This window comes from Nycticebus coucang, chromosome 15 (assembly GCF_027406575.1).
Source record: "Nycticebus coucang isolate mNycCou1 chromosome 15, mNycCou1.pri, whole genome shotgun sequence".
In the NCBI taxonomy this organism is placed as follows: domain Eukaryota; kingdom Metazoa; phylum Chordata; class Mammalia; order Primates; family Lorisidae; genus Nycticebus; species Nycticebus coucang.
This window is the reverse complement of record NC_069794.1, coordinates 30,913,745-30,926,470: the sequence shown is the minus strand read 5'-3', so window position 1 is coordinate 30,926,470 and position 12,726 is coordinate 30,913,745. Positions and strand designations below refer to the sequence as shown.

Genomic DNA, 12,726 nt, shown 5'->3' with positions numbered 1-12,726 from the left:
TGGGAGCTACCAGGTGCGACAAACTGAGACTGTCTCAAAAAAAAAAAAAAAAATTATCTGTCATATTTTCAATAGAGATTGGTTATGAGGCTATAAAAATTCTTGAAAATTTATAAACTATAAATTGTTTCTAGAAAAAAAAATCTATGATATACAAAATCCTGGCAATTAAACAATGTCACTACAGCATCAGAGCATCAGCAAGCATCATATGGTTCATTACATAGAATTCAGTAACTTCTAACTTATGTGCAAAAAAAAATTAACTTATGCAGTTCTCAAAGCTAAATTGTGTAAGTACTTAGGTATTTATAGGCATTACCTGCTTTGTAAAAGACAAAATTCACAGTATGTCACACAATTTAGAAATTAGTATAGCTTGACCATTTAGTTCTGAGAATATATCAGGAAAAAATAAAGATACAAAATGTTCACAGCACTGTTTATCTTACAGTTAAAAATGGAAAGGTCCCAAGAGTCCAAAAATAAGGATTGATTCATTAAATTATGATTCATCTATAAATGATAGGGGTATTTTAAATGGTGTAGATAAAAATTTATCATAAGGGGGAAAAGTCTATGAAAGTACCAATTATACAATCTTGTATTTTAAAATGTCTAGGCACCATATATTGATAAAGACATTCTATTATACTATCCCTCTTTTTTTTTTAGCTTCTCCAAAGTGGGATATATTAGATGCGATTTTAAGAAAAATATTAAAGGACAAATTCATTCATACTTTGTGCAGAAATACTTTTAAAGTTAAGTAAAGGCTGACAACGTGCTCCATCTGTAAATATTCCATAGGAACTGGCCATACATATACTTTGAAAAATAACCTTACTGAGCGTTACCATTATCAACCAAAGTTCTCTACTATATTTTACAACCAGATTTTTTTTTTTTGGTCTCAAGCTGTCACCCTGGGTAGAGTGTTGTAGCACCACAGCTCACAGCAACTTCAAACTCTCAGGCTGAAGCGATTCTCTTGCCTCAGCCTCCCAAGTAGGTGGGATTACAGGCGCCCGCCACAACGCCCAGCTATTTTTTGGTTGTAGTTGGCATTGTTGTTTGGCGGGCCAGGACTGGATCCAAACATGCCAGCTCCAGTGTATGTTGCTGGTGCTTTAGCTACAGGTGCCAAGCCACAATCAGATCTCTTTAACTAGATTTTTATCAACCTATACACTTTGAAAATATATTTCTTGTAGCAGCAGTGTCACACGTAAAAGGTTACTATCAAGCTTACCTAAACCACATTAGAGGTGATAGAAGATACATCTGACAGGCAAGAATCTGCAGTGAAAAGTCAACCACAAATATTACAATATTCATCATTCCATAAAATTATATATGAAATGAATATACTGAATGCCAGAAAAGCAGGCTAAATAAGATCAGGAGGAAAAAAAGGTTCAGATGAAAACTATGAAAGTTAAGGAGGGAAATTCTGAAAACATTTAGTGGCCTGGGGGGCTTGCCATTATACTACATAAACACTTTATGTATAATTTCACTTAAGAACCTGCAGCATTCTTTGACATGAAAATCATATTTTTATAATCATCACTCATAATAAAAAGGACTCTTTGGCTGTCAAATGGAATGAAGAAAAAAGTTCCAGCAGGAAAAGGGGCAGAAATAAGGAGAAATATGAGGAAGAACTGTGTATATTTGAAAGGATTTATCATTAGGCCAGTAACACATTGGTAGCAAAGGTGACTTAAGACAACTTAAAAGAAAGATTTTAGGGTTGGTTGGGAGGAGAAGAGATGTGGAGTCACTTTCCTGAATAGGTATTTTCAGAATTTTCAATTATGTAATGTCCGATGGATACAAATTTTTTTCTAGTCCACATTAACATTACTAATGCAAGATTTAGAACAATTTTAAAACATTAACAACTGTTTTTAGTAAGACTATTTTATTTTAAAATTTTTCAAAATACAAAAATAATAAACAATATGGATATTCAAACAAACAAAACATAATTCAACTATAAATAATAAAAATGCTAACAACCCCACATAAACATGTAATACTATAAACATTCTAAGCATACAAGAGTAGGTTTCTAGTTCAAGTTTTACCTTTTTCAGTTCACGTTTTATTATCACTTTTAAAAATAAACAAAAAAGCTGCTACAGCTTAACCAATTGCTTTCGCTCCACGCAAAGAGCAGGGAAGTTTTTTTTCCCCATGCCAACACACATTCGTGAAATGGGATACTTATGGGCACAGGTATTAAAAACTGGAACAATCCAGTCTCCAGATATGAAGAGACTCCTTTGGTGTTTTTCAATTCAACAGTCCACAGAAAATGAGTTAAAATAAACTTATTAAAGGAAATCTTGTGCCAGACGGTATGTTCTGAAGTAATATCACACCCAAAACAGGTTCAGCCTTCTGAAAATCAAAAGTAAACATCTATGAATGTTTTGATGATACTTAAAAATTGTATCTTATGAACATTCACTAAGGTGCTGGAAGAAAATCTTGGGGACAGAAATTTATCAACACAAAAACTTGTACAATGCAATAATATATCTCTTTACAATTCACCAAATACTTTGTAAATATGTAAGAATTATTCTGCCTCCCACAGAGTAAAAGACAGATAGGAATTTAAAGCAGAGTGGGGATTACATAATATTCTAGGACTAGAAGTTTTCCATTTGAAATGTGGGAAACAGCCAGGCTGAATGTATTTTTTGATTCTAGCCAAATTAATCACCTTCCTCTTATCAAAATAAATACTTTTCTTTTTGGGAATCTGGGCACAAATAAGTATATGGTCACTCAGCATCATATCCTTAAATTATGAGATGTTTCTAATGGGCTGGACTCTATATGACTCAGTACAGACCACTTTTATAATTATGTTGCTAGATGAGAAAAAATCATAAACAATCATAGATTGAAGCCCAGCAAAGCCTAAACAATAGGTTCAAAACTGATAGTGAAAGGTTTTGTAGCACCAATGACTTTTTCCTAAGACACTTGAGGGGCCTTTAAATCACTTTAAAGTATTATTTATCTTGTAAACAAGATCAAAAATATTCAGTTGATCTGTATTTTGAGCATATTTATAAACTCTATTTAAAAAAAACAAATATAGCATGACTAAAGCAGCTAATAGTGTAAAATCTAAGTATATTGAAAAATATAAAGATATATAAAAGGCTTCCATAATGCAATCATGCAGAGGTAAACTGCTTCATTCAATTACACAAAAGTGATTCTGTACAATTATCTATACATAGCTCCATGAGAATCCTATTCGAGAAAATAAAATGAAAATCTTTAATTAATCAACATATGGGGATTTAAATATGTAACTGATTGGATCTCACAGCAATTTTCAAAAAGCTCAGTGATCTTAATGAGAATCAAATAATCTTGACTTTTGATTCCCAATGGCATCTTTGCTGTTTTTAATTTAAAAGTAAAGGGAAAAAAAGGATAACAAAGTTGGAGGGTAGTGGTACATGGTCCATATCTGTTAACCAATCAACACTGTTAACAGCAAGTATGTTTCTTCAGTCTCCTTTGGGTTCTAACTTAGCAGCTAAACCATTATTGTGGGGGGAGAGAACCCTTTGTTGAAAATAAAAAATGCCAAACTAATACTAATCTAACTAATTTGCTAACTCCCTGCAGCTAGTTAGCAAATACGAACCAAAACAAAACCTAATTTTAAAAATGCCTTACCAATCACTAGGTCACTAATTATATTAGAACACATTCCAAAATGTGCACTCCTCCTTTAATCAAGCCGAGCATTAACAATCATGTCCAACCAATGTGGATCACCATGGATAATTTGTATTATGACTGATTTACTAACATTTTATTTTTCATGAAGACAGATGCATTGCATAACTCATGAGGAAAAAAGGTTTGCAGAATATTCAGCTTTGCACAAAAAGGTGAAATAATGAGTATGGCTGGATTGACATAAAAGAGTGAATCGAATTAGTGTAATTTGAACTTTTCTCATAAAGAATTGTTACCAAGAATAAATTCTGACTTTTCAAATGCCTCCTGAGAATCTATGAAGAAATATTCAGAAATTAAGTAAAAACTTCTTTTGTGGTGCCCATTATAAAATGTAGGTTGTGGGTGAATATTTAAGATGATGTTTAATTATATCTTTTATAAGTAATTATAGGACATTGCTTATAAACAATTTGGACATACACTTTCTAATAAAACTAATCTTTAGCAATGTTAGTCATACAACACTATTTCCCTTTGTTTTAAAGATTGTCTTTGATGTCTTGTTGTAAGTGAAAAAATGGAAAATTTGCATAAATTAGACATTTAATAGATATTTTTAATATTTATAATCCATAAATCACCACTTACTACTTGAAAAGAGAAAATTTTTTTCCTTGGTTTTGAAGAGTTAATTTTTTTTTTTTTTTTTAAAAACTCTGGGTAAGTGGGCCTTGGCAACAACACTGACATCAGTTAAGTATATTCAGAATAGGTAAGCTATTACAGTGTTTAAAAAAGTATTTTGTCAGTTGTTTAATAAAATTATTTTCAGTGGCTATCCTATTCCCATAAATATATATTAAAACTCAGAAAAATTAAAACCAAACTCATGTTTAACTTTTTAATTCATTTTCTTCATTCTAAATTGTTTATGCTAATGAACACAGTATCATGGCTTTATAGATTTCCTAGACACAATTCTCAATTTGGCTAAGACTGAAAGTGTCTCATTGTTGGGAAGCCAAAAAAGTCCTTGTTCCTTTGTAAGGTGTTTAAAAAATAAATGGCTATAAATAAAGGAGAGAAAACATTTAAGAATAAGGTCAGACAGAGCACATATTCAAATACACTCTGGACTCAGACGTACTCTTTTCTGAGAACTGTAAAGATAAAATGCTAATTATAATACATGTAAACATCTGTTCAAATTGATAAAGGGCAAACATAAAATGATAGGATGATATTATAATAACAGTCGTCTCCAGACAGGAACAGGTCTTGCTCTTGTAGTCACAAAACTAAATTCAGGCAATGATGATCTCTCTCTGCCGGAAAAAGAGAAAACTATTAAAAAAAAAAAAAAAAAAAACTTTGAAAATAGCAAATAAGTCTAAATCTTGAGTCACACCATAACTTGACCTCCAAGTTTTCTAAACATTAAAAAAATCTATTAAGCATTAAAAAAAAACTATTAACATGAAAAAAAACTCTGAAAATAACAAAGAAGACTAAATCTTGAATCACACCATAAATTGACCTCCAAGTTCTCCAAACATTAAAAAAGTCTATTTGAGAAAAAAAAACAAAGTTGCAGACAAATGAGACAAAGGGTCAGCTTTGGCTAAAATGATTTTTGCAAAATCTCTTTGCATTATGCTTTCCTTTAAACAGTAAGCTGCAAAAGATCACAGCATACAACATGGCTAGGGTCTAAATTTAAGTTAGGAAATCTAGTAATTGGTCAGATAGTAATTTTTCATAGAGGGGTGGGTAAGGCAAAGAAATTTCAAGAAATCATGAACAAATTCCAAGTCACTGCAAATGAAATAAAAGCAAAAGCAATTTTCTTAGTTTCTTGAAGACTTCAAAGTAACTGCAAGGTCTATCTAGTTTCCTTTGGCTCCCATATAATCATCATTTCATTCTTTTATCACACTATATGAAGTAGAATGCTATACTAAGCACAAAAAATAAAAAAGGAACACATCAAATGAGACATTGCCTGATATACAATAAGGAAGCTTAACTTTGGATGATGAGAAGATGAATGAAATAAAAAAACAGGAAGGGAGGGTGGGATTTAAGAATAGTATAAAAATTTGACACACAAAAAAAATAAAATAAAAAATGTTTTTAATTACATTAATGAGCATATAATACTAATAAACCAAAAGAAATTTATTAGAAAATTAGGAGTTTTTCTAAGCACCTATGATATTTCCAGTAGAAATTACTAAGAATGGCAGTCTTGTTCAGACAGATTTCTTTGTTTCCTATGACTTGTAGTAGCTATTAGAAAGATCCTCTTATGTCATCTGATAGGTACACACCATGACCAGGAAAAAAAAAAAAAAAACCAACCAACAAACTACTCTTCTCTAAAAGCCTGTATACATATCTTAGAATAACTACTCAATTTAAGAAATTAACAAGAACAAGATAGTTCCTGAGATCTAGGAAAAGAAATTTTTTCTTTCTGCTTTATAAATATTGTACACTAGTGATTTAATTCTACATTAAATTTCTCTTAGAGCATTTCCACAACAAGAAATGCCCTGAGAGAAAGACTAAAATGTGAACTAACTTTAGTAAGCCAGAATTTCAAGCAGGACATTTTTGTTTTAAAAAGCTAACAGATTTTTGTAAAGGGAGCTTACAAATATTCATATAAATTCTAGAAGGACTAATTTAGTTTTCTATAATTAGTCTACATTATGTGTAAGGGAAAGAGAAAGAAAACATAAAAGTTCACTTTAAAAGTAGCCATTGATATTTCAACATACCAAACGAGCAACTGTTTGCATTCTTTTTGAACCCTTGTAGCCAATGGTTAGTGTTCCAAGTAAGACTGGAAATACAGTCCCCAAACAACAGTTCTAGCAAAGAAGATTATTTCCTTCAATTAAGCTCAGCCACACTTTCTACACATAATCAGCTACGACAGTGAAGTCCCATCTTTATAACAAACTACTGGTTGTACATTTAATCATATTACAATAAAAAAAAAACAACTATGGAATACTCTCTCATTTCTGTACCAGGTTTTCATTAAGCACTTGGGTATTGGTTAAATGTAAAATTTATGTTACAATTACCGAATAACATTTAAAACAACTGTTTAAGTAGAGACATAAAATACTGAGTGAAATACATAAAATAACAACTCAATCATCCCTTGCGGTAATCCTAATCAATCTTTCAGTCAATAATGTATCATGACCCTCAGTTTTTCCCTGTAAGTAATAGCTACCTACAATGCCTTCAATCCTTTTCCCACACCCATTTCAGCCTGCACAATCTAGATCTGTACTAAAGCAGAATTTAAAATGTGTTTCCAGTTTTAGGTAGCACATTGTTTAAAAAAAAAATAGTAAACTGAAATGGAAAGGAGGATTTAAATCCATGTTGGTGAGACAACTGTATCTGCATTACAGGCAAATATTCATACTTTTAAACTCAAGACTTTAGAAGCAAACAAAGAGTTATATTTGGAAGGGGAAGTGCTAGTGAATATAGAAGCTAGTTTCTACAGATTGCATGAAATTTGTACTGACAAATGCAAGCATTTGGTAATACTATATACAAAACTATAGCAAAAGACATTAATTTATATAAATTATCATAACCATATCCAAGTTGTTTCCTTTGATATGATAGAAACAACAGCAGCAACAAGAGATAAACCATTTAGATATATTAAATTGTTTTAGACCAAAACTAATAGCATGGGAAACTACATATATAAGAAGGACCTTAGAGATCATCTAGTCCAACCCCTTTCATTTTACAGACAAGGAAACAACCCTGGATAAAGTAAAGAGACTTGTCTAAGGCCACAAAGTTTGTTGTAGAGCTGGGACCAAAAGTTAAATCTCTTAACTCTTGTCCAGTACTCTACACTAGGTCACCTTTGGATGTAAAAAGTTAGCAGGATGGACTAGATGGGTACCTAATGATACATACTGATAGAAACCGAAGGCTATTTCACCCCTGAAACAGACTGCTTTAATACTCCAAAATATTAATATCTTACTGATTCTTGTGGAAATTCTAGTAAGACTACATGTATATATACCTCCATCAGTACTTGTAACCCCTCTGGTGAAACTTAACTGTATCAATTGTTAGCAAAATGGTCCCAATGACTGAGGAGACCTTTAAGAGAGATTTCGGAAAATTAATAAGAATTAACAAGGGAGGTAATTTTCACTCCATTATTGGAGATTTAAATATGCATTTGTTCATTAATTCATCCAACAAACAGATCTGAGTGCCCACTACAAGCCAAGTTTTATAAGCACGAGAGATAAAAAGATGAATAAGACATGGTCCCCTTCCTAGAGGAGCTTATAATCTAGTGGGGAAGACAGACATATAAACCAGATAGATAAAATATTACAACATAAGTACTGTAACAGAGATATGAACAAAGTGCTGTATTAAAAGGGAAGGTAAAAGTATGAATTGGCTAATAACTGAATCTACTGATTTTGTGCAATATCTTTGAGGCAAGAAGTACCAGGTTTACTGTAAACACCACCTCATGTTTGATCATTAGGAAGGAGGCAATAATGTTGAGTTTAAAAAATATTGGCACTAAAATGTCTACATTTAAATCTAAACCTTTATTTACTAGCTATGACTTCGGGCAATTACTCCATCTTTGTTAGCCTAAGTTTCCTTATCTGTAAAATGGGAATTAATAAATACTGCAAAGGAGATCATGAGTCTTAAATGAGAATATAAGAAAGTACATGTATAGTACTAGTATTATTTATAAATAAAACATTCAATAGCAAATTAATAGTAATATTAAAACCATATTAATGCTAATAATAGAATAATTTATAAACCTAATGAATGTTGGAATTATTTAACCCTCATTTTTTGGGATGAAATCGAAATATATTTGTCTTCTGAATCCATTCAAAGCAACATGGCTTAAAATATTTAAAATTCTAGGTTAATAGAGAATTTTAGGCTAGGAAAACTGATTAGATATTTATGGACTGAAATAAGCAGAGTATGTAATTTCAGTTATATTCTAAGGGTATTTTATAATAATTTTGAAATATCAGTCAAAATTTTTCTAATCAAATTATAAAGCCAAAAATCAGCATGGAGATTTAACTGGCCTTTGAAAGATTTACTTTCTTTTAATACCTGTTTGGTGTAAAGAGAAGAAAGGTGAGCCTCTGCCAATTTGGCATCTTTCACGACTACTAAAAAGAAAAGAAAACAAACTTACCTAATGAATTAGAACAGCACATAGTCAACATACAAGAGACTACATAAAAATATATCATAGATCTAAGAATACTGTAGAGGTTTTTGAGTAAAGTCACTATTTTGAAAACTGAAACCTAATTTTGAGATTTTAAATATAAACACGTACACCAATTGCAGGCCAAAACATTCCTATTAAATAGCGTTACCATCAAGAACATATGTATAACTGTAATCCCAAGTGTTGAAGAGGAGGGAGAAAGGAAGAAAAAGAACAGCATCCACAAGTACTCCACTGGCAGAAGACTACGGAGGTGGGGAAATTACAGTTTTTGAATGTGAGGACGGACCCCAATGTGGAAAAAAGTTATTTTAAAATGTGATTTTTAATATTACCACTATCTCAAGAGAAGCAGAAACACCTGCAACCAAAATGATGAGTTTTAAAAGATAAATATGTAATCTTCCACCCCCCTCATTCTACAAAAAAATGCATTTATTTCCTGGAAACTGCTGTTATCAATTTTCAATGATCATGTTCACTTGCCAGAGAAATCCACTTAAAAATCACAATATTGTTGCAAATGTCAAATATTTTTATACAAGTATAGGAAATGCACACTTAAAATATCAGACTGGAACACTTACCAAACAGTGTTTTCCTAAAGTAGTATCTATAGTACATTTCTTTATTCATACATCTTCAAATGGTCAAGTTTTCTTTCATACATCCAAAATGTAATGTGATGCTTTCTTATTCACCAAATGTTATCTCTACTTGAAGTCTGGTTCCAAACTAATCAGCCTGCTTTTAGATTTTAAGACATCTGTTGAAAATTTATAGGATCAAACCAAACTAAAGTGGTATAAATTTTAAACATTGGATTGTACATTATTGTAAAGGTACCAGTAACCATTATTATTATGAATAAGTTAGTGATTATAGCTCCTTTTGTGATAACTGGGGGGAAGGGTAGATCACCATCAGGAATGGTCTATTTCATTTTTTTCTTTTCTTTTTTTCTTTTTTTTTTTTTTTAATCAAGGAACATTGTCTTGGCTTTTTTTTTTTTGTCATTGCTCTTTTTTTTTTTCTTTTCATTTTTTTTTTTTTAAGAGACCATTCCACTTTATTTTTGACATCTGGATGCATAAGGACTCAGGTAAAGCAGTCATACACCATTATCTTTAAACCCCATATGGTAAAGTACATACACAGTCCAACAAAAGGCTAATACATAGTAAAGCCTAAGCATACTACTATGTAATATTATGAATACATGACTTGGAGACTTTAGTTAGAGTACTATATTATCTATTCATTTTTTTAAAACATTCATTAAGATTTTAAATGCAAATTCATTCCTTATTTGGAATAAAACAAAATCCTCTAAGTTATAACAAGTATTGGTCGTAAGATTTTAGACCTATTCATTAAATTACAAAGAACCCAAGGAATTTTGTAATGTTCCGTAGAAGTATGTAATAAAAACATTGCATATGTTTCTAGTGTGATGTCTTTAGCAATTGTTTACTGAAATAAAATGCAAACATCAATCTTTCAAAATACAGGATCGGAAGGTAGTTTTCTTCTCTTTCGTCTATTTGTGAAATCCATCTTCATCACATTTTACCAAAAATTGTTTTTACAAATATGTAAAAGTACATTAGATAATACTAATGAAACACAGGTAGAGTTCTAGCATATGCAGATCAATGATCAGTCAAATCATCTTCTCCAAGAACGAGATTCATTGTCCTCTTCTTCTTCATCATCATCTTGAAGTAATGAGTCATCCACCAAAGACTCTTCCTGAAACTTTAGGTTAAAATGTATTTAGGAATTTACCCAAAAAAAAAAGAAAAGAAAAAAAAGGTGACACTTTTAAATACTGATCTCTCTCAACAGAGTCGAATACAAAAGGTATTTCTATAGCTAGAACATTCAAGAAACAAAAGAAAAGCAACCTTTATCCATTCAGTGGTTTCTCTAGAGTATCTATTCTATTGCTTGCATGAAACAGGCACGAAAGAAATGCCAAATTAAGTAAGCCTCTGTGCATGCCATTTCTCCTGCCTTTTTATCAAATTATGCCATCTTAGAAGACAACTAGCCCTCTGTGCCTTCAAAATATTGCTTAATACTTAAAAAAAAATCAGTATGTTTTCTGATTTACCCTGTCTAACCCTGAATACCAAATCAACTAGTAACTTGTACGAAATTCTACTAAGATTTGTATTGCTTTTCTTCTGTATTTATGTAATAAACATTTTATTTTATAGCATTCCTTTCTGTTCCCCACTCCCTTCATAAAAACTGCTCAGACTGCTATTTCAAACTTTTCAAAATACCTAATACCAGGAGCTCTCCTGCTTTTCTCCCCATTCAATTCAAACTCATGGAAGGACAAAGGTATAATCTAAAATATAAAATGACAAATCATGTATATGAGTTTCAAAATATACATTTTATTCTTGCATTTGACTATGGATATGTATAACATCCCTGAAATGCTCTTTAAACAAAATGAAGTGCCATTATGAAGACCAAACAAGAGTAAAACAAGGAATTATTTAGTTTCTCTTCCTTACCTTTATTTCTTAACTTCTTCAACCTTTTCCTACATGAAACAGAGTTGCTTACTTTTAAGTATTTGGTTTCAAAGGGCTCTCCCACTTTGTTGTTCTATATGCCCACACCTCTTACTCATTGGCCTAACTTGGCTGTTGTGAACCAAAAAAAGTACACTCTTTCTTCCACATCTATCCTGAAGCTTATCTGTCTACCTAAAATCTCTCAACTATATCCCAAAACTCGGCTCTAGGTTTTGAAAAGCTGTTTTTTCACTTAGGGCCCAGCTCCACTGTCAATACTTCCTCTATAATTCTTCTGGACAGAAACAATCACTTCTCCCTCTGGGTTCCCACAGCATGTTGTTCAAGTCTTTATTCAGCATCATCAGTCTGGCTTTTATTACAATTAGTTTCTTATGTGTCTGCCACCACCCTCCTTTCCAAATTATAAGCTCCTTGATGATGGGGACCGTGTCTTATTCATGTTTGCATCTATCACAATATCTATCACATAGCAGGCACTCATTCTAATGAACTAAAATATCTTAAAATACAGGAAAGTTGAAATTATTAATAAACATTGAGTATGATACCCTAAAACTTAAAATATTACAAGGTTTCCTGTGAATAAAAATCTAAACAATAATTATTGTCTTCTAAGAGTAAATGAAAATTGATTATATATATGATTTTCATATATTTTCTCTGGATTAGCAATCCACAGTTCTCATTAACCTGGAAAATGTAAAGTTATCTGCATTTATCTGATATCCCCTGCCTGGAATATAGCTTAGGAATGAAAGTTTTATGTTAAAGTCACAGCCATAAAAATAGCACTTTATATAAAAACTATGAATGATCAAGGGCAAAAACAAGTGGGAAAAAAAACATACTTCCTCTTCATCAGGTTCAACTTCTTCTGTTTCAACAGCTGAAATATTAGATACTGGTTTATTCCATGCCAGTTTTAGATCCTGCCCTTTGAAACGAGCTCCATGAACTGCAGCCTAAAACAATTAAGAATATTGGAATATAAAACATTAATAATTTCTGAAAAAATAAACATAATAGTCCCTAATATTTAAGTTAAAATAGCTAAATACAACTGAAGACACCTATCCATCCAACTTCTTTGTGGTCACTATTCATTATTTATTATCATAATTTACAACTTACTTTATATGTTTATTCACTCTACCCTCA

At 31.5% G+C, this 12,726-nt stretch overlaps 1 protein-coding gene across 17 annotated transcripts in view; it reads right to left on the bottom strand.

Moving 5' to 3' along the window:
- Positions 1-1,908: 1,908 nt before the first annotated feature.
- Positions 1,909-12,726, bottom strand: part of RBM26 (RNA binding motif protein 26) — a 105,196-nt gene continuing 94,378 nt past the window's right edge. For 9 of the 17 annotated variants that reach the window (XM_053563385.1, XM_053563391.1, XM_053563387.1 and 6 more), the window contains 2 exons: positions 12,417-12,530; positions 9,325-10,768 (listed from right to left, as the gene is read on the bottom strand). In XM_053563385.1, the coding sequence (XP_053419360.1) occupies positions 10,679-10,768; positions 12,417-12,530 (204 nt within the window). In that variant the 3' untranslated portion in view covers positions 9,325-10,678. Of the gene's footprint in view, positions 5,049-9,324; positions 12,531-12,726 lie in introns of those variants that run through there. The other 8 variants (XM_053563378.1, XM_053563383.1, XM_053563377.1 and 5 more) reach the window with 2 other exon arrangements.